Consider the following 22,258-nt stretch of genomic DNA (forward strand, 5'->3'; position numbering starts at 1 on the left):
ACTTCTAGACTCAGACCTAAGAAGATAAATTTCTCTGGTTTTAAACTACCAAATCTGTGGTACTTTGACAGCAACCACAAGAACAAATAATGTACATGCACCAATGCAGATGAATCTCAAACACAGGAAGTTAATTGAGAGAAGCACTCAAAGACCATACACTTCCGATCCCATCCACAGGATCCTCAAGGAAAGGCAAAACTACACACGAGAGGTCTCCAGAAGTTACAGGAAGAGTAGAAATCGATTACCCAGAACTCAAAGGAAACTCTGCGGTGAAGGAATTATTCTGTATCTGTATTGTGGTGGTGATTACATGGCATAGAGTTGTATATCTTAAAAAGATAAATTCAGGGCTGGAGAAGTAGCTCAGTGGCAGAGCATTTGCCAGCATGCCCAAGATCCTGGGTTCAATCTCCCACACTGGAAAAAAACTTCAGAGCCAGGCATAATGACATACAACTGCAATCCCAGCACTCTAGGAGGCTGAGGCAGGAGGATCACAAGTTCAAGCCTAGTCTAGGCAACTTAGTGATTTAGTGAGACCCTGTCTCAACATAAAAAAGGACTGGGGATATTGTTTAGTTGAAAGGTCCTGGGTTCAATCCCTGGTACTGCAAGAAGAAAGAAAAGAAAAGAAAAGAAAAGAAATTCACTTAAAAAACGTATTTCTGGGATTCTCTTTTTTCATCAGTTTATCAAGAATGCTTCTGTCTGGAAGAGGGTTCCCTCTGGACTAGTAAGGGATTCTGTGAGCATTGGGATAAAAACAACTGGTGACACACACCTGGAATACCAGCTATTCAGGAGGTTGAGGCAGGAAAATAACAAGATTGATGCCACGCTTAGCAGCTAAGTGATACTTTATCTCAAAATAAAAAATAAAAAGGCCTGGTTTATAGCTCAGGGAAAAGGTCCTGAGTTCAATCCTGGGTTCAAAAGTGTATGTGTGTGGCAGAGGTAACTTTAGAGTAGAGAAGCCTGCGAGAGCCACATCATTTGACAAAAACTCATTAATATGACAAATCCAAACCCCAGGCCTAATGTGACACATCAACAGCATTACTCTGTTATTCCTGCCCAAAAGGCATGAGGTAAATCCATCAACAAAGCTACAGATAAATCATAATTCAACTTCTACAAAATAACTGGCCTGTAACCTCTGAAAGTGGCAAAGCCACAAAAGTCAAAAATAATAATGTCAAAAATAAAGGACCCGCAGCCGGACGGAATGGTTGTAATCCCAGCACTCAGGAGATAGAGGCAGGAGAGGATTGCTATGAGTTCAAGGACAGCCTAAGCTACAAGGTGAGTTCAAGGCCAGCCTGAACCATATAGTGAAGCCTTGCCTCAAAAAAGACCAAAATAATAAACAATAATAATAATGGACCCGAAAACTGCTTCAGACTAAATGAGACTACCGACTATAATTAAATATGTGTGGTTCTGAACTGGGTCTTTTTGCTATGGAGAACTTCAGCAGGACAATAAGATCTGAGGATGATAACAGTGTATCACTGTTAATTTGGTGATGTTGATAGCGGTATTTTAGTTAGATAAGACTGTCCTTACTTGCAGAAAATACATACAAAACAGGGCATCAGGTAATTTTCTCTCAAAGTAAAAGTGTTGTTTACACCTATAATGTCTAGCTTTTCTGTAAGTTTGTGATTGTTTCAAAATTAAAAAAAAAAAAGACCCCAGTACCAAAGAAAACACACACACACACACACACACACACACACACACACAGGCCAGCCTGGGCTACATAATAAGTTCAAGGCCAGCTTGAACTACACAACAAGATCCTATCTTAAAACAAAACAAAAGGGCTGGGCATACAGCTCAGCAGCACAGTGCCCACCTGGCAAATGTGAGGTCTTGAGTTCAATCCTCAGTACCAAAAAATAAATAAATAAAAAGTATAAATCAGGTATTCCTTATGCAAAAAATCTCAAACCAGAAAGCTCTGAGATTTCAGAGATGTTCAAAAATACCAAGCATAGATTTAATAGGGTAAGCATCCTGATTTAAAAATACAAAATCTAAACTGTTCCAAAGTATTCTACATATCATCATAACTCAATTTCTAAAACAAAGAAAGATGATCATGATTTTAGAAGGGGAGAGTCATTCAGAGGAATCAAGTTATGCTTCATCTTAAAGTTTGTATCTCAACTCTAACACTAAATCTTAAATAATGTAATTAGAATGACCACCTCCTAATTTTTTAGGGACCAGGATACCAAGCCTAGGCTTAATTTAGATCTTAACACAAAAGTAGCAGATACCATTGTCTGAAACACCAATTCTACATTGTTTTGAATAAGGCTCTTGAAGTAAATGATTAAAGCACTGGACACTGCCCTAATCTGAATGCACTATAGACCATTTATCTACACCCTAGGCCTGCACTACCCATGAGGTAGCCATTAGTCACATGAAGCTACAGAAATGCGGCCAGTCCTTCTTGATGTGGCTTAAAACATAAATTAAACAAAACTTTTAAAGATTTAGTACCAAAACATATGAAATATTTCATGTCTTTTATGTCAGTTACATGTTGAAATGATATTTTAGATATACTGGGTTAAATAATTATTTGAATTACTTAAATGACATTAAAATTAATTCCTCCAGTTTATTATTCTTTAGTGTGGTACTAGAAAATTATACATTACATACTTGACTTACATTATATACAGTATATTGTTTTCGTTTTAGTTTGTTTTCCAGTGCTAGGAATTGAGCCTGGGCCTTACACATGACAAGGAGGCACTCTTCACATTATATTCCAAGTAATGCTGCTGCCTCTGACCATTTGTGAAGGGGCAGAACAATGCAGAAAGTAAACACTGACAGACTTCCCAGAAGGCTGAAATGTATCTAGGCCCAGATTATTCTTCAAGATCTAATCTTTTTAGGGCTAATCTCTACCTATCTCTTTACACTCCACTCAGTGTCAAGAAAGCACAATGCGTTGGTACCTGAAACTCTGAGGTGCTGCTCCGCAGCTGGCTCACGTTTGGTAAGGAGCCTCCGTGGTACTGTGTGAGGCGTAGTTGCTGAAGCTTCTGAAACTGAACCTGGAAACAAAGCAATTTCAAGAATGTTGAGAGACAACAGCAGCAGTCTGAAAGACGCGCCAAAGTGTGGTGTTATTAGTGGAATGTTTCAAGGATACAAATCTTGGTTTCTCTTCTTTAAACGATCATAACCTTCAGATTTCCAGTGTGTTTTTTTGTTTGTTTGTTTTTGTTTTTTAAACAGGGTCTTGCTGTGTAATTCAGGATGGCCTTGAATTCACTATGTAGTCCAGGCTGGGCATGAACTTGCAGTGATGCCCTTTCCTCAGCCTCCAGAGTACTGGGATTACAGGTATGTACCACCATGCCCAGTGACAGTGAAGTACTCTTGTGAGGGTTTTGCATGTGTACGTGTAGGCATTCAGCCATATCGTTTTGTGTGTGTGTGTGTGTGTGTGATAAATTCTCACTGAATTGTCCAAGCTGCTCTTAAACTCAAAATCCTCCTGTCTCAGCCTTCCAGAGTGCTGGGATTACAGCTGTGTGCCAGCATGCCCAGCTCAGGCAAAATCTTTAACCATAGAAAAAATCTCTTAATCTACGAATGCAGCTCAGTGGTATAGTACTTGTCAGGCATGTGTTAGTTATGCCCTAGGTTCAATTATCAGTACTGCCAAAAAAAATACATAAAAATAAAATTAAAAGGTTTCCTAAAGAAAAACTAAGCTAGCTGGACGTGGTGGTGCATGTCTGTAATCCCAGCAATTGGGAGGCTGAGGCAGGAGGACTGTTCAAGTTTGAGTCCAGCCTGGCCTACAAAGTGAGCTTAAGGCCAGCCTGAACTGCATAGTGGGACCCTATCTCAAATAAAAAGACAAAAAAAAAAAAAAAAAAGAAACTAAGTTAATTTTTACAACTCTAGTACATTAACAGTTTTACTTCTCTGTGCTTCTCCCCACTGTCTATATATGATTATGTATAATAACAGCATACTTGAAATCATAACATAGGTAGGGTCTTGCCTGTTTACATTGTAAGCCTTCTCAATGTCATTGCATAATTGCTTTTAATGGCTACATTAACATTTCATTTTCAGAATTACTCAGAGCACATTCCAAAGCAAGATTACTAAATCTCTGGATATGGGGTTTTTGAAGGAGACTGAGTTCACAGGTATAAAATGGCATCCCACTGATTTAATAAGCCTTTCTTCTGTAAATTCTTCCTTGCCTCATTTTTCAAAAGGCAATAATCTGATAATAGTCCTTATAAACCCCAAAGTGGCCTGGCATGGTCTTTATGAGTTCTGTTTCTAAAATGAATTAGCTCTGCAGTTATGTAAGCCATTGGCACTCAAGAGTTCCTACAGGGAAGAGGGTCTAGAAGGGCCCTCCAAGACCCACTCTCACTCCTCCATCTTTGTCTAAGAACAAAAACCACCCAATCTGAGTCCCAGGATGGACCCAGTGTTGTCCACAGTGTTTTGCCCACTTCAACCCTGACCTTGCCAAATGCACAAAAAGACTGGCAAACCAATATGCTGCTGAGCCTATGAAATGAAATGCTTTGTAATATTTATGATGAAAATTTCAAATATATAAAAAATAGAGATGTCTACAATTAAACCCCAGCTGTCCAGCTTCCAGATTCATTAATCACCAACTCAGGTCCAATCTTGTTTCATCTTTACCCACTACTCTGTTACCAAAAAGCCTCACTGAAAGAAATCCCAGATATTAGGGGCTGGGAGTTTAGCTCAGAGACATAAGCGCCTGCCTTGCAAGCACGTGGTCATTAGTTCAATCCCTGGTACCGGTTTAAAAAAAAAAAAAAATTCCCAGATATGGTTTCATTTTATATATTCAATAAACATCTCCAAAAGACAAGAACTTGGATCTGTTTGGAAGATTTAAAGCCATACAAAGCTCTCTGGTGTCTTTAACTTCCTTGTACCCATGGTATCTGCCTTCTCAAACATACTGGACAGGGAGACAAGTACACTAATCAAAACCTAGATCTCAGAATTAAATATGAGAACATAGTGAGCTTTTCCATCTATGAGCTGAATTGTAAGTTAACTCTACTTCCAATCTTAACATTCTAAACCTACATATCGAGAGCAATTGACTCTATCCTTGAAATTCTCTAGACACAATTCTCAACCACTGTGTCTGAAGTTTTTGATTCTAGCTAGGTGTCATGACACATTCCTGTAATCTCAACATTCTGTTGGCTGAGGCAAGAAGATCACAGGTTCATGCCTACTCTGGACAACTTAGTGACTTAGCAAGACCCTGTCTCAGTATAAAAAAAAATTTAAAGGGCTGAGGATATAGTTCATTGCAAAGGCCCTGGGTTCAAGGTCCAGTACCACACAAGAAAATACTAAACCCTCTGATTCCTGCTTCAAAAGATCAATCAATACGCTTATTCCCTTACACAAAACTGAACTGTGTTAGGTACTAAGTCTGGCACTGGTGAACTAAAAGGAACACATGCCACACTCCCGCCTCCAGAGAACTGTGACAAGCCCACTCCCCCAAGCTGGATTCTAACTCTTATCTGGGGACTTGCCTTCCCCTATGCCTGGAACTGTTCTATAGCCCAAGGGCCCACATCCAGGAACTTCAGAGCCTGCCGCACTAGAGAGAAAGAAGAGAAGGAGGAAGGAAGGAGAGAGGAGGAAGGGAGGGGGAGGGGAGGGAAGGAGAGGGGGGATGGAAAGGGAAAGTTAAAGGAAAGGAAAGGAAAGGAAAGGAAAGGAGAAAAAAAGAAAGGAAGGGAGGGAGGAAGGGAGCCAGTTCACCCAATGATTTGGAATGAGAAAGTCTGGCTCTCGGGTATATAGCCAAGTTATTCCAGCGCCTTCCTACACAGATGTGAGGGAAGGATTCAGACAAAAGGCAGGACTGAGACGTGCAGAATGGAAAGCCCTAGGCAGCTTCTCAAGTTATCATCATTTCTGGGGGCAATGATATTTTCCTCTTTTGAAATATGGAATCAAATGAATTCAGATGAAATTACAGACTGCCCTCAACACTTCACGTTTACAAGTGATAAAAATGAGGACCTCAAAATGATTACCCTGGCAGCCTGCAAAGTATTCTGATTCACAAGGCACTGGCCCATTAGATGTTTAAAACTACAATTTCAAACAAAGCATAGCAGTACACGTCTGTAATCCAGTACTCTGGGAGGCTGAGGCAGAAATTCAAGCACAACCTGGGCAACTTAATAACTTAGCAAGAATCTATCTCAAAAAAAAAAAAAAAAAAAGGCATGGGGCTGTAGTTTAGTGTGAAGGCCCAGTATCACCAAAAAGTTTTGGGGTTTTTTTCAATTTTAAAAATTAGGAGACCAGGTCTGGGGATTTAGCTCAGCTGCACAAGTACTTGCCCGGCAAGTGCCAGGCTATGTTTGACTCCCAGTACAAAAAAAAAAAAAGGAGACTGCCTGAGCACAGTAGGATAACCCATGTAACCCTAGCTACTCAGAAGTTATATACAGGACGATCGTAAGTTAAAGGTCACCTGGGTAACTTAAGGCAATTATTTTTAAATTGTGATTTTGAGAGTTAGTAAATTGTCCAGGCCTAAAACTTGTACTCTAAGCTTGTGGCCTAAGATTTATGATACTCCTGTCTCAGGCTCCCAAGTAGGAGGGATTACAGAAGTGTGCCACCACACCTAGTGGGTTTTTTGTTTGTTTGTTTGTTTCTTAAGACAGGGTCTCACAATGTAATTCAGTTCAACTCAATTCAGGCTGGCCTTAAACAATCAATCCTCCTGCTTTAACCTCCTAAGTGCTGGGATTATAGACATGTGCCACCACGCCTGGCTGTAATTAATTAACTTCAAGACTTACTATAAACCACAGTAATCCAGACAGTGTGCTACTCTTAAAAAGAGAAATCTAGGGCTGGGGATTTAGCTCAGCAGCATAAGCACCTGCCTGTCAAGTGTGCAGTCCTGAGTTCAATCCCCAGTACCAAAAAGAGAGAGAGAGAGAGAGAGAGAAAGAGAGAGAGAGAGAGAGAGAGAGAGAGAGAGAGAGAGAGGAGAGAGAAATCTATATATCAGTGGAACAGAAAAAAGGAATTCAAAAACAGATCTAGAAATATACATCCAGCTGACTTTTTTACAAGAGTTCCATAGCAGTTCAATGAGTCTTTTCAACAAATACTGCTGGAGGTCCTGGGGGAGTAAAAATATATACATATGTAGCATTAGGGGTGACAGCCAGATCAGACCCTTATTTCTGCCACTTACCTATGTAGCCTCAAAATTAGGGTAATTCTAAAGTTGAGTGTGATGGTGCACACCTGTAATCTCATCACTTAGGAGGATGAGGTAGGAGAATTCCTCAAGTTCTAGACCAGCCTGGGCTACATAGCAAATTCTAAGTCAGACTGAACTATGTAGTGAAAAACATTGTCTCAAAAAGAAAAAAAAAAAAAAAGGGAAAGAAATTCTAGAAATATACAATACACAAGGTTATCTTGAGGACTACATGAGATAAGACACAGTACCAGCAAAGAGGCAGCATTCTATATTCAGCCCCAACCCATTCTCTACACTTTTCTTGCTCTTCCTCTCCAGGGTCCCCACTATTCCACAAGATCTTTGCTGCTTGTGTTGAAGCTTTCCCACACTGTCCAGCCAAATCAGCAGGTGCGCTGGGTTTGTTCTTCTCAACACAAGTCCCGTGCCTGTTGCCATCTTCTCCTGTCCACTCCTTGGCCCAACAAGCTGTGCCCCACCAGTATCCTATGAATGCAGCAACCTCACCGAAGTCACCAGGGACTCAAAGGACACTCCTCACCAAGTCAGACCAAGATGGCAACACCAGGCTCAGCAGCCAAGTGGCCCCACATGACCCCCCCTCCCCATACTACCCTCTGGTTTCTTCCTCCTCTACCTGTCCTTGAAACTGGGGGCTCCTTAGGCTTTAGGCTTCTTCAGTTTACTTCAAAGCAGCAATGCTGACTCCAAGGCTGCCAGGTGGGAGGTAAGGGGACTGGCACACTGAAGGCCACACATGCACCCCTCTCACTGGACAGCTGCTCTGCAGGTCCAGCCCTTGGCTGCCAAGCAGAGATGGTGCAGTGCTGCTGAACAAGCTCACTTCAGAAGAAGCCAGAGCTCCAGCTGCATTCCCTGGTAACATCCATCTAAAGGTGTTCTTTCTCATTTGACTTCCACATTGGACCCTAAAACCCAGCAGGAGACTGTTTTGCTTGCTCACTACTATATCTCAGGTATCCATCAGAACCCTGGGCACAGGTGACTTCACATTTGATAAGTAAGCTACTAACACCTTTACAGGGAAGCACCATGTCTTTGCCCCTTAAATACACATACATCTCGTTTGATACATAGGTGACACTTAGTATTCAACCTAACAGACTCTTCCTAGGTTCACCTGCCCCCACATCTACCCTCTCCTCACTACATAGTGTCACTAAGTAACCGCCCCCCCCCCCAGCACACCCTTCCCAAGAAATACCCCACTGCTTCCTGAACCTCTACAGCCAAGGTGAAAAATTCTCCACAATGTGGTCCATCCCACCTACAGGACAAACAGGAATTGAATCCAAGTCTAAAGGTTTGGCTGTGACAATGCATAGAAGGACAGAGGCTCAGAGAAGAAAAGGGATCTAGATCCAAGAGTGATGTCTGCATTGTCCATGAGTCAGCAAGGTCAGTCTGAGTCTATGTACTGGCCACCCAATTACCAAGTATGAGCTACATAGAGTCTTATCCAGTTGGGATCTTTTCATTTTTGTTTGTTTACTTATTCTGTTCTTGTTTTTTGAAAAAGGACCTCACTATAGGGCAGGCTGGCCTCAAACTCACCGTCTTCCTGCCTCAGCCTCCTCAATGCTGGCACTACAAGGATTACAGGCACTACCCTGTCCAGATCAGCTGGGATTTTTAGATCCTTGAAAATTCATACACATTGGCTAAGGATTTAGTTCAGCTGCATAACTGCCTGCCTGCCAAGCCGAGGTCATGAGTTCGATCCCTGGCACAAAACAAACAAACAACTCACACATCTAGGGACCTAAAAGCTCTGTATAAGAAATGTTTCAATTTTGTGATTTCTTTATGAAAATAACCTTAAACTTTTAAAATATTAACAGGCAAATTCAGTATTATCATATTCACGCTTTTGAGCACAAAGGAGCCAAGTAGTATTTAACAACACTTGCAAATGGCCAAAGAGAAAGCACAAACAAAATTAACATGTAAACAATCCCCTATCTCAGGCAACCAGCAAAGTGACATCATAATTTTGTAGAAATCAGAGTAATCACTGAATTATATGAGTCACAGTTGATTAGGCTTGCTAAATTCAACATATTCACATTGATAGTTTACAAGAAAAGCATGTATCAGCCAGGCATGGTAGCACACGTCTGTAATCTCAGCAGTCTACAAGGTTGAGGTAGGAAGATCACAAGTTTCATCCCTACCTTGTCCATTTAGCAATTTAACACAATCTGTCTCAATAATAAATAATATGGACTATAGCTCGGTGTGAAGGCTCTGGGTTCAAAGGCAAAATAAATATATACAAACAAAGATCCGTTTGTCATATTATTAATTTGAATTTACTGCATTTGTAACTTTGAGTACATTTTATATACATGTGTATTTTGACTTATGGTTATATCATTACTATAAGCACTTTTTTTGTCTTTGAGCCTGGGGCTCACTGTAATCCATGGTGAGAACTGAACTCAGGGCAGTCCTTCTGCCTTAGCCTCCCAAGTGCTCAGATTACAGGCATGTGTAAAACACTCTATATACAAGTTCATTTGAATATACTTAAGTAATATAATCAAACTAATTTAGTGCTAAAGATCTGTAAAACTTTGCCTTTCAAAGAGTCTGGCTGGATATGGCAACAGCTGCTGTACTCAGGAGGTTGAGGCAGGAGGATTGTAAATTCGGACCCAACCTATACTACAAAGTGATACCTCCTTCCTCTAAAACAAATAATAATAATAATAAAGAATCGTATATTGTACATTAGTCGTGACCTCATCTGTGAGGGATGTTTTTAAAGCAGATTCATTAATTGGATAAAAGACTGGGCCAGCTCGAGGTACACAGATACATACTAGTTTTTACATTAGTAAAAAGGCATTTGTATATAAACAGTGCATCTAAACAACACATAACACTGGCCTCAACATTTCTCCTCAGCTGTAACCCACTCTTGTCCACGTGCTCTGAGCTGGTCAAACTCTATCAAAATCTAACCAGGGTCTCAACCGTAAATGCCCATGGACGCCAGACTGGCAATGAGCAAAACCGATGGGGCAGAAGAAAAAAAAAATCCTCTTGCAATCTTCAGCTTTCTGTAGATTTCATTTTTCCACAGCATTTACCATATCTCTTTTCGACCCACCTATATTTTTTCTCAACCCATTAGCCCTTCCACTTTTCCCTGAACTCCATTAAAAGAAAACATCACAATAAATGTGATAAATGGCCTCCCCATAGGGGACTGTGAGACGGGGTGGTGGGGGTTCTAGCCCCAGGTACCACGTAAGAACTCACGGTGAGTTACTAGATCTCCCAGTGTTTAATACAAATAAGAACATTTAAAAGTTACAGGAAAAATCTTCCAATTAAAAAATTCTGGCAACAGATTAAAAACGCCCTCATGGCCAAAAACAACACGCCAGCGGCTCTGGGAGCGTGGACCAAGAACTCGCAAGTCGCCCACAGGTCTCCCGCGAGCATCTGCGTCACCCCATGCCCAGGGTCCCCTGCCCTGGCCAGATGCGGCTGGGCTCACGCCTCTGGAGTCCTCTCTCGGGGTCGGCGGTCGGCCACGCTGCGCACCTTGTCACTTGTCACTAAGTACCTGGTGCTGAACAAAACAACGTGGACCTGCCGCGGTAGCTCGGCGAGGTGGGGGGTGAGGCTTCCCGCCACCCCGGGGCCCCCTGAGGCGCCGGACCCCGCATCTAGCACTGCGCTGGGCCGCGGCCTGCCGCCGACAGCGGGGGCGGGCGGGAGAGAAGCGCGCGTGCGGCCTCCGGACTCCGCCGGCTTCTCCGGCTCCGCGCAGGGTTCTCACCTAAGCCTGGGCCGCCCGCGCCGGCCCGCCACCTCCCGCGACCTCCCGCCCACCGGCGCGCGCCCGCCGGCCCTCACCCGCGACAGGGTGAGGTCGGTCATGAGCTGCTCGAAGGCCCGCGTCTCCTCGGCCTGCCGCTGCGTGTGCAGCGCAATCTTCTCGCTGAACTTCCGCGGGTTGGCGCTGCCCGAACCCGGCGACGCGGCCATGGCGCGGCGCGGCGCTCGCAGGCGCGGGAGAGACAGACGGGAGCCTGCGTCTCGGCCGCTGTCGGTGTGCAGGCCGCCCTGGCCGCCCCCCCGGGCCTGTCGTCCAGCGCGACCCCGCTGAGGACCCGCCACTACCCTAGAGCCAGCAAGCGGCCCGGAGTTGGCCGAAGACCGCCCCGCCCGCCGCAGGCCCCGCCCAGGCCCGCCCTGGTCAGGATAACCCCGCCCCCGAGCGAGGCCCCGCCCCTAGCCCTGAGGGAACCTGCAGCGCGCGGCTGCAGGGAACTGCCAATCCCCGCGAGTCGCCGCAGACGCCGGGACCGAGGCCAGTGCTCCTACACTGAGCGCCTAACTTGAGGGCCTTAGGTCTTCGGGACTCCTTTCTGTCCTTCGCCCGTATTCTCTCCCACCCTGACGCGGTTTCCTGAGGTGAAGCCAGGCCACCTCACCTGGCCCCACGTGGGGTCCCAGAGCGGCCTGGGACCTTCGCGGCCAGTGCACCATCTGGTCAGAGACACCTCCAGCCTGGTGCAGCCTCTTCACAGTCCTGTCCAGGGAACCCGGAGCCTCGGCCACCGATCCCCCCTTTTCAGACCAGCCCGTCAGCGTCAGTGCTGATGTGCACACAAGAGAGTGGTTGGCTCTGTCCTGGTTTTGTAAATCAGGAAACACTAATGACATGCACAAGTGTACCCAAAAAAACACCATTCCTAATACTGGCACCTCATTGTGGAGATTAAACCAGTATGTAAACACCTCGCAAGGACTGGGGATGGAGGTGAAGGTGGGCTCCTTACCTAAGGCACAAAGCCTTGGATTTAATCCCCGGCACTGCAAATAAACACATTTTTAAAAGGCGTTTTGCTGTGTATTTTTGTATTTATAAACATAAAATCAGACATAACTCAAGGCCCAGCCACATTCTTCTATAGAGAAGGTTGCTGTGCTCAGGTTGACGCGTATCATTACTGCTCATGTGTTTGCACGTTCATTATATATGATCTGTTGATCGAGCAACTGCATATAGAATAACTGACTTTGTGTTTTAAATTTTTATACAAGTGGGCCAGACATCGGGGTTCATGGCTATGATTCCAGCATCTAGAGAAGCTGAGGCAAGAAGATCACAAATTTAAGCCCTAAACAGTGAGACCCTGACTCAAAATAAAATTTAGAAAAAGAGCTAGCGATGTAGCTCAGTGCAAAGGCCCCAGATTCAATGCCCACTACACCAAAAAAAAAGAAAGAAAAAGACATCATACTGAGTAATCTTTGCAGCTTTTGTGTTTACTGTTATATCAATTTATTTGTTTTAATTATTGGGTACTGTAGTGGATTGACAACTTGCAGTCAACTTAACACCCAGCTCAAGTGATTCAGCATGGTGTTGGGTACGGATGGTCTGTCTGAGGATTGTTGCCAACATAAAAGGGAGAACTGGAGAAAAAGAGGCAGTGTTGTTGGTCCTTCTGTTGCTGTGGTTCTCCTGGAAGAGCTTGTTGAGCTTCTTTACGGATATGAACTTGATTATTCTCATCACTGGAGAATCTCAGGACCTCGTCGCTGAGAATGGCTGTGGTCCGTCCTTTGACCATTGCTTCCTGGCTCCAGAGGGGAAGATGTATGCAGTTCAGTCTCCAGGAGAAACTTGTTATGTTGGCTTCCTGATAGGAACTCAGCTGTTCCCATCCTCAGAGGAGCTCGGGACCTCATCATCACTGAGGATGGTTGTGGTACTTTTTTGGGGAGACCTAGTCCTTATTTTAAGTGTTGTGTCCTTGCTCCAGTCAGAGCCCTCAGCCTATTGGCACAGATCCTTCATCCTGCTGGCACAGACTTTCTAGCTTGCACTGTTGACCTTTGGGCCTTCCAGATCCATGAAACAGACTTGCACAAGACATTGTTGTGGGCTCTAGGTCTACGGCTGGACTCACGTAAGATGTTGCCATAGGATCTCAGCCCTTGGCTGGATTTTGGGGGGTCATTAATGTCTGGACAGATTTTCTGTGCTTTTCATGTTTGACTCTTTGGGTAACTATTATAAAATAATTCTGTAAATTATGTATCCCTGTAATTGTTTTCCTTGCAAAGCCTGACTACAATAGATAGCACTCTGTTATTTTTATGGCTCTCATATATGACAAATAGCTGGATTATTCAGAAATTTTAATCTGGAAATATATTTGAGTTTATATCTAGTCTAGATTGTTTTATTAAAATTGGGTTTGTGTCTCTGTTGTGCTTTGTTCTATTTACTATGCTTTTATTTTATATTTTTCTGCTTTCCTGTTACATTGTCTGAGTTCAGTTTCAGAAAACAGAATATAATAGTTCTACAATGAAAGGAAATAGAGGGGCTGGGGATTTAGCTCAGAAGCATAAGCACCTGCCTTGCAAGCCCATGATCATGAGTTCGATCCCCAAAATCGAAAAAAAGGAAAAAGAAAGGATATATTAAATGATCTAACACAGCTTAAGGACTTGTTTAGATGATTGAACATTCATCGTGACTTTACAAACTGACTGCAGAACTCACAGCCACCAAAGGAGCTGCTAGCTACCTCTTCTAAAACCAGGAAGTCACCTCCTGAACTGGAAAGCTGTCACTAAACTTACAGGCAAACTTTGGAACCACACAGGTAGAGTAGTCCTTCTTTATTCATGGGTCTGCTTCCCAAGGTTTCCATTACCCTCCATCAAACACAGTCTGAAAGTACAAAGTGGGGCATTCAGAAATAATCATAGGTTTTAAATTGCTTGTCATTCTGAACAGCATGATGAAATTTTGTACTGTTCTATTCTGTACTACTTAGGATGTGAACCATTACTCTCCAGGGTATCCATGCTATATACACCATCTGCCTGCTAGTTGCCTAGTCGCCGTCCTAGGTATCTATCAGGTCAAGTGTCATAGTCTCACAAAGGCTGTGTTCAGGTAACCTTTATTTTACCTAATAAAAATCTTCAACCTGTAAGAGTTGTGATGCTAATAATTTTCATACTGTATGTCAAAGAGAAATTGCAAAGTACTTCTTTTAAGCAAAAAGATGAGTTGGGTATGGTGAAAAATTTTTAAAAATAACTTAAAGGCCCGGAATATAACTCAGTGCAAAGGCCCTGGATTCCAATTCCCAGTACAGAGAAAGAGGGGTAGGGAGAGAGAGAGCTGAAATTTTTTCAACATAATAACAAAATTTTAAAAGTATACACTACTGAGCATGATGGTGTATGCCTATAATCTCAGCACTCAAGAGGCTGAGGCAGGAGGATCACGGAGAGTTTAAGGGCAGCCTGAATGGCAAGACCCTTTCTCAAAAAAACACAACCACCAAAAATGCAGGCTGAAATCATTACATGTATGGTAAGGACAAACAGGAAGAAATGTAAGCATAGGGTTCAATACCAGCCATAGTTCAGGTATCCGCGTGGTCTTGGAATGTATCTCCCCTGATGAGGGAAGACCACCGTGTGTTGCTGTGAGAAGCCATGGACTCATCCACGGAAGTGACTGCAGCAGAAATACACACAGACCCTGCTTCACTTCCCTTCCTACTCTTCTAAATCAGGGCCTGATGGGAAGAACCAAATCATGTCCAGAGTCCCAACTGCAAGCACATCCAGGAGAAGTCTGAGTCTCCAGGCAGCTCAGTGTGGGGTGGGTAGAGGACCCTGGTGTGGCACTGGGTGTGTAATCCGCTAGACCCCAGCCTGCCAAGCCACATCCCTCTCCCATACTGCCCTTGTCTGCTTGGAATATTTTCATTCTATTTCTGTCCTTATTGTGCTTATCTTAATCATTTCAAATTCCATTTTTTTTCAGCCCTGGAATGGAACCCATGACCTTGAAAATGGTAGTCAAGTGCTTTACCACTGAGCTGCATCCTCAAACCTAAATTTATTTTGCTTTGTTTTGGCTTTCACTTGTCTGAGACAGGGTCATGCTATGTAGTTCAGGCTGGCCTTGAATTTCCTGTGCAGCCCAGGCTCGGCTCAAATGTGTGATTCTCCCACACCAGACTCCTGAATGTTGAAATTATAGGTATGCAGCACTATGCTCGGTGTTTAAATTTAATTTTTAACCAAATAAACACAATTCATACTTCATAATGTATATAAATACTTTGAAATAATAGTCCAGATTTACAGTATTAAAAATAGGTAATTCTCACTGTAAATGATAAATCTATCCCACTGCCTTGCATTGGTTTTCAATTTTAAAGATACTTTATTTTCCTATTATGGAAAGAGATAATTTGAGGTTTCCCCTTGCTCTATCCTGATTGCCTGTATGCTGAGGTGCTGTTGAGTCTCCAACCCTATTCCCCTGTCCTTCATGTCTATCCACTACTACCCCACTTCTTGATTTTGGATGCCTGCATCTCAGGTTGTCTGTTTTCTTCCAGCTCTGGGAATTGGGTCCAGGGCCTTCTCACTGAGCTTCCTCCCCTGCGCTGTCTTTATTTTTTATTTTGAGACAAGTTTTCATAAAGTCATTCCGTTGCCTAGGCTAGGCTTAAACTTGCCACCCTCCTGCCTCAGCCTCCCAGAGTGCCGGGATTACAGATGTGTGCCACCACCCAGCTTCAGGATGCCTTTCTGCTTTCTTTGCATAACTCTTCCTACTACATTCTCCTAGATAGGAGCAAAAAGCTACATGAGAGGTGAGACACTTGAGCCAAGGTGTGCAGATGTGTCCTTTTGTCCTCCTGCCAACTCTAGTCTGGCTAAGACTGCTCCTGTGGTCCTCTTTCTGCAGGCCTCTCCATCAGATCCCGGAACGCCTTGCTTCACCGTTTCCACCATTCCAGCGTGGCTCCGGGAAGGCGTTCGCGCTGTTTCCTTTTCCTTTGTAGGTGACCTGATTCTGGGAGAGTTGTTTATTTTATATTTCTCCTTGTTCTCTGAAGGCCTAGTGCTCTGGTCTTTTATGATCTGGGTCTTCAGTGATTGCTCATCACGCTATTGTGTGGAGACTGGAAACTCCACACCCCACGGCTTGGGAAGGCTGTCCGGTGTTTCTGATAATTTTCTTCTCTTCATTTTCATTCTGGAACTTCTGGTGGTCAATTAACGAGTTTCCTAGACTGTTCTTCTCATTTTGTTATCGTCTTATTTTCCTACTTATCATCTTTCATTGTTCTGTTTCCTGATAAATTTTCCCAAGTTTATCTTCCAATTCTTCCTTCTATTGAAAAAAAATTTTTTTTGGTACCGGGGATTGAACTCATGACCTAGTGCTTGCCAGGCAGGCGCTTATGCCACTGAGCTAAATCCCTGACCCTGGAAAGTTTTTATTATATTTTTAATTTCTAAGAACTCTTTCCCACTATTTATTTATTTATTTATTTATTTATTTATTTATTTATTTTTTATCGGTACCAGGGATCGGTACCAGGGATCGGTACCAGGGATCGAACTCACGACCGCCTGCTTGCTAGGAAGGTACTTATGCCGCTGAGCTAAATCCCCAGCCCCTATTTATTTATTTTTATAGACAAGGTCCCACTATGTAGTTTAGGCTGGCCTTGAACTTGTCATGATCCTTCTGCCTCCTGAGTGTGGGATTACAGGCGTGTGCCATCATGTCTGGCTTCTCTTCATCATGTCTGGTTTCCTGTTTAACAGCATCCCACATGCATTGCATGGATGTAACATTAACCGTAGATTATTTGTGCTCTATGTTTTCTTCTAATCCTTACATAATCTGTCTTTATTTTGTCTGAGTTTATTTTCCTTTCGTTTGTTCACTCCACCAAAAGCTCTCCTCAAATCTCTGGTGATCCTTGACTCTACTTGTTCTATACCAGAGACCGCTAGCCATCTCCCAATAGTCTCCTCTCCTTTCTTTATAAAAGAAATCCCAAATTTGGCATGGTGGTACATGCTTGTAATCTCAGACACTTGGGAGGCTGACACTGGAGGATGGCAAGTTCAAGGCCAGCCTTGGCAACTTAGGAGGCTCTAAATAACAAGAGATGGGGCTCTACCTCAATGTTAGAGTACTCCTGGGTTTGTTTTCCAAGTATAAAAAAGAGAAAGAGAGCTGGGCGTGGTGGTATACGTCTGTAATTCCAGTACTTGAGAGGCTGAAGTGAATTCAAAGCCAGCCTGGGCTACATGGTGAGTTTAAGGTCAGGTTGAACTATGTAGCAATACCATCTCAAAAAACAAAATAAGATGAAAATGAAGGAAGGAAGGGAGGAAGAAAGAGAGGGAGGGAGGGAAAAAGAGAGGAAAATACAAGAGAAACCTGGAGCGGTAGCTGGGCAGATGTGTGTGTTTGCGCGGGTGTGCATCTGTGACTCTGTTGCCCATGGTAACATTTCCCATTCTCTCTTGCTAATAGGTATGGTCACAGCACTATGTTCTGCCCAACAGGATGTGAGCTGAATATAGGCAGTTTTGAGACTGTGTCCTTAAACAACATGCACGCGCGCACGCACGTACACACACAAAAGCAGCGGCCTCCCCTTTCCTTCTCTCCTCCTCAGTAAGGAGAATGTGGCTGTGGTCTCCAGATTGGACCAGTCCCTCTAGCCCCCTGGCTAGGAAGTGTGTCCAAGACAGCAGAACGATGGTAGCAGAGGGACCTGTCCCCTCACACCATGTGCTCTGCACTGCTTCTAGACGACTATGAAAGGTACGCATCGGTTTTGTTTAAAGCCCTGTCATTATAGCCTTTGTTACAGGAAATGAACCAGGACCTATTATACTTAAACAGAAAATTTCTTATAAACAGATTAATAGCTACCTTTGGGAACACAGACTACTGGGAAACATTTGTCTCCTACTTGACACATTCTTAAATTATTTGCATGTTTTTGTTTGTTTTTTGTTTTTGAGACAGAGCCTCACTATGTAGATCAGGCTGGTCTTGAATTCACTATAGAGCCCAGACTGGCCTCAAACTTGTGGCAGCCTTCCTGCCTCCGCCTCCCGAGTGCTGAGATTACAGGTGTGAGCCACCACACCTGACTTGTCTGCATTTTAAAAAACAAGTATTGGGGCTGGGGATTTAGCTCAGCGGCATAAGCACCTGCCTTGCAAGCAGGCAGTCGTGAGTTCAATCCCTGGTACTGATAAAAATGAAAAACAAAAACAAAAACAAAACAAAAAAACAAGTATTAGTCCTATTAAAATCACAGGAAAAACAAATCAGGGATAGTGGCGTACACTTGTAATCCCTCCTGCTTAGGAGGCTGAAGTGGGAGGATACCAGGTTCAATTCCAGCCTAGCAATTTAGTGAGATTTTCTCAAAATAAAATTTAAAAGACTGGGGCTATAGTTCAATGGTACAGCACTTGCCTAGCATGGGTAGAACCCTGGGTAGGCAAGAAAAAAGGAGAGGCCTCACTCTGGGGTGTGCAATCTTTCTCTGAATCTTTTACTTCTAGCTCTTACTTCTGGCTCTTACTCTAGCTCTTTGTGGCTCTGCCTGCTCAAAGTGAACCTCTTGCCTACCTCAGGGAGGAAAGGGGGATTCCTGGCTTTGAGCAACTGGAGTGGAGGCCTGGGGATCAAACTACAGCTCAGACGCCTTTTGCCTGGGTCTCTTGTCAGGCTCTTCAAGAGCTGCAATACATGGGCCCGGGCTTTTGTGTTCTCAGTTTCTGGAATATGCATAGGTGCCAGGGGTCGGCCTATCCTGAGAAGCCTCTCCTGGGACAAGGTAAGACCCAAGGGAGAAGAGGTTATACAAGAGAGACAAGGTGAGTTTTAGGACCAAGTTCCTTGGCTAGGAATCAGGACCCAAGGACCTGGACTGCTGAGTGGAAAAACACTTTCTAATACGCGGTGCCTAGGATTGTTCCCAGGTGCCACTGTGGCTACCCCAGCAGAGGGCTGAATTGAAATCCTGAAAGCAGGATGTTTGAGGCATTACAGACCCAGATATGTGGGAGGCTGAAGCGGGAGCATCGCCTGAGCCTGGGAGTTTGCTGGGCAACATAGAAGATCACATCTCAGAAAAAAAATACAAGATCACAAAACAAATGCCAAAAAAACAAAAGTTTGGAAGCTCTTTGTTGGAGTACCTCAACTGAAAGACAGCGCTGGGAATTTACACTCAGATGAATCCTCTAAATCAGGGACTGGCAAATATTTTTCCTGTGACAGGCCAGAGAGTAAATGACTTGGGGTTTGCAGGGCTTGAGGGCTCATCTCTATTCCTCTGCCTTTATGGCATTAAAACAGCCAGAGGGGTCACATAAGTAGATAAAGTTCTATTTCAATAAAACAGACAGTGGACCCAAATTGCTTCTTTTACTGTTAGTTTAATCTTGTTACTTTGTGGATAATCTATTTCTTCTCCTTAGTTATTTTGTAGTTTTGTTACTGTCTGTCAAGGTAAAGATTTTGTAATTTAGAACTCAGTGTTTTTCAATTTAGACCTGTATCAAAACTAGGATTAGGCCTGGCTATATTAGAACACCTTCCAAAAAATGACCTTAAAAATGGTGATAACCAGGCGTAGTGGTGCAAGCCTGTATTCCTAGAACATGGGTGGCGGAGGCAGGAGGATCGCTGTGCTGCAAGTTGGAGACGAGCCTGAGCTACACAGAGAATTTAAAGCCAGTCTGAACTACATAGCAAGACCTTGTCTCATAATAACAACAACAACAACAAAAACAAAAAATGGTGACAGTTTATTTCCGTTATATGTGAGAGTTAAGTGCTTACTGCTCTGCCACTCACAGCCTGGACTTCATGGTGCCAGATGGTGACATCTGTGTTATGAGAGATGAGAGGCAGTGGTGTGTGTGGCTCAGTGCTGTGCTTGGCATGTGTGAGGCCCTGGATGCCACCTCCAGTATCGAAAGAAGAAAGAAAATTAAACAAGCAAAAAGATAAAAGATGACAAGAAAGGGAAAAGGCTCCTATGTCTCTCCCCACCCCCCATCTTTTTCTCTCTCTCTATAATAGGAATTGTACCTAGGGAACATGGAGCTATATTCCTGGTCTCATCTCCTATTTTAAATTTTGAAGCAGGGCACCTAGGCTGGACTGGAACCTTGTCTTTCTGCCTCAGCCTCTTGAGTAGCTGGGGATCCATGTGCCATACCTGACTTGTTCTGTCTCTCACAAAATTCGTAGAAATACCATATGAACCTTCCTCTGTCCCACTGAATTTAGCTTCACCATCACACCTGTATCCAGGCAGCTGTGTCACTTAAAAAAAAAAAATCAGTGTTCTTTTGTGCTAGACAGTGGCACTCATATTTTGTTTCATTAATGGAGAGCTTGTTAAAACAGATTGCTGAGCCCCACTTTTGAATTCTGATTCAGCAAGTCTACCCCAGAGTTGAGTTTGCTTGCTTGCTTGCTTTTTTTTTCCCTAAGAATGGAATCCAGAGTCTTCATACCAGCCTATTTATTTAGAATTTTGAGACAGGCTCTTGCTAAATCCCTAAATGATCATGAATAAGCAATCCTCCTGCCTTAGCCTCTCAGAATCGTGGGATGACAGGCCAGGTGAGCACCACCACTTGGGCTGTGAATTTCTAGCAAGTTCTCAGGCAGATGCAGATGCGACCTGCTCTTTCCAGCATAACAACTCAATTCAGGCCACTAAATCTCTCACTAATTGAGGTCTTAATTGGTCCACTTGAGTATCAGCCAGGGTCCCAGCAGGGGACAGGTGGCCACTAGAACTGAGTAATTTAAGGAGAAGTTAATTAAGAGGCTAGGTGGGGTTTGGAGGAACACAGTACCCTTGGGGCTAATTACAGGGGTTGTTTAGAGCTCTGGGCCTGAAGGCCCTGGGGAGGGATTACCTGCTGTGTGAAGACTTCTGGGAGGGAACTGCAGCCAATTCTCAGTGACCTGGCAGAACTACCTCCTCTGGTCTCCTGGCAGCGCCCCATTGGCCAGATCTGAGCCCAAAGCTGCAGGAGACAGCAGGGCCCTGTCTGTGTGCAGTCGGGGGTGCAGCCAGCGTTTCATAGCCAGAGGAGCTAGGAAAGTTTACAGAAGAGCCCGTGGCCAGCCTGCCCCAGCCACTGGCCCCACTCCTTCCGGTTTGCGTTTTGCTAACATCTCAGATGCTGGCCCTTTCTTGCTCTTTGAATTTGTCAGTTGCTCTTCCTCATCCCAGAAGCACTGATTTGTTTTTATTTTTGTCACTCCATGTTTGCGGTACATAATGACTGTGCTCATCCTAGGGAGTTGATATCTGTATTTAACACATCTTAATTTCTTCCTCGCCCTCCATCTCTTGGTCCCCTTACTTTCTGTGAAAGATCTGTCTCTCTGTTTCCTGTTATCTACATATCTTTTATTTTGCTCTTTAATTGATTTATACTCAGGAGATCATACTTCCCTCACTCTTCATAAGCGCTATCAAGTTGGCAGCTTGCCAACTGCTTCTAGGAAGTACTTAACGCAGAGAAGCAGCAAATGCTATGAATCAAAGCATTTCTTCCTTTCAGTAAGCTGTATTATGATATAAAAACTGTTTTGACTGGGCGTGGTGGTACACACCTGTGATCACAGCACTCTGGCGACTGAGGCACGAGGACTGCAGGTTTGAGGCCAACCTGGGAGACATAATGAGTTGAAGGCCACCCTGGACTACACAGCAACACCTTGTCTCAAAAATCAAAATTGTTTTGTTATGGACTCAGAAAGTGTCCCAGTCCCACTTTTCATTGAAGGAGCTTAGAAACAACGATCATCGTAATTGTCTGGAGCACTCCTGGCACCCAAGTACACCCTCAAAACACCACTCTCCCCTGCAAAGAGCACAGCTCCTGGAGAAATGGCTGAGTGCAGGTCTGGGCTAAGGGACATAAACATGAGTCCTGAGCATCTCGTACCTATGAAGGAAGGAGACTAAGACTGCTGAGGTGGGGCTGAAAGGACTCAACAGTCACCATTCTGCTGGCCAAAGAGGGAACAATTTGGGCACCAAAAAATATACAGTGAATTAA

General features: G+C 43.8%; 1 protein-coding gene across 4 annotated transcripts in view; it reads right to left on the bottom strand.

The window, feature by feature from the left end:
* The window catches only part of Crtc3 (CREB regulated transcription coactivator 3), a 108,674-nt gene extending 97,152 nt beyond the window's left edge, over nt 1–11,522 (bottom strand). For 2 of the 4 annotated variants that reach the window (XM_063250070.1, XM_063250069.1), the window contains exons 1-2: nt 11,198–11,522; nt 2,988–3,086 (exon numbers count right to left, since the gene is read on the bottom strand). In XM_063250070.1, coding sequence (XP_063106140.1) covers nt 2,988–3,086; nt 11,198–11,329 — 231 coding nt within the window. In that variant the 5' untranslated portion in view covers nt 11,330–11,522. The remainder of the gene's footprint in view (nt 1–2,987; nt 3,087–11,197) is intronic. The other 2 variants (XM_005006266.4, XM_003475753.5) reach the window with 2 other exon arrangements.
* Between the last annotated feature and the right edge of the window lie 10,736 nt (nt 11,523–22,258).

This window comes from Cavia porcellus, unplaced genomic scaffold (genome assembly GCF_034190915.1).
Source record: "Cavia porcellus strain 051 isolate PalLab524CR breed Dunkin Hartley unplaced genomic scaffold, mCavPor4.1 scaffold_6, whole genome shotgun sequence".
Lineage (NCBI taxonomy): Eukaryota > Metazoa > Chordata > Mammalia > Rodentia > Caviidae > Cavia > Cavia porcellus.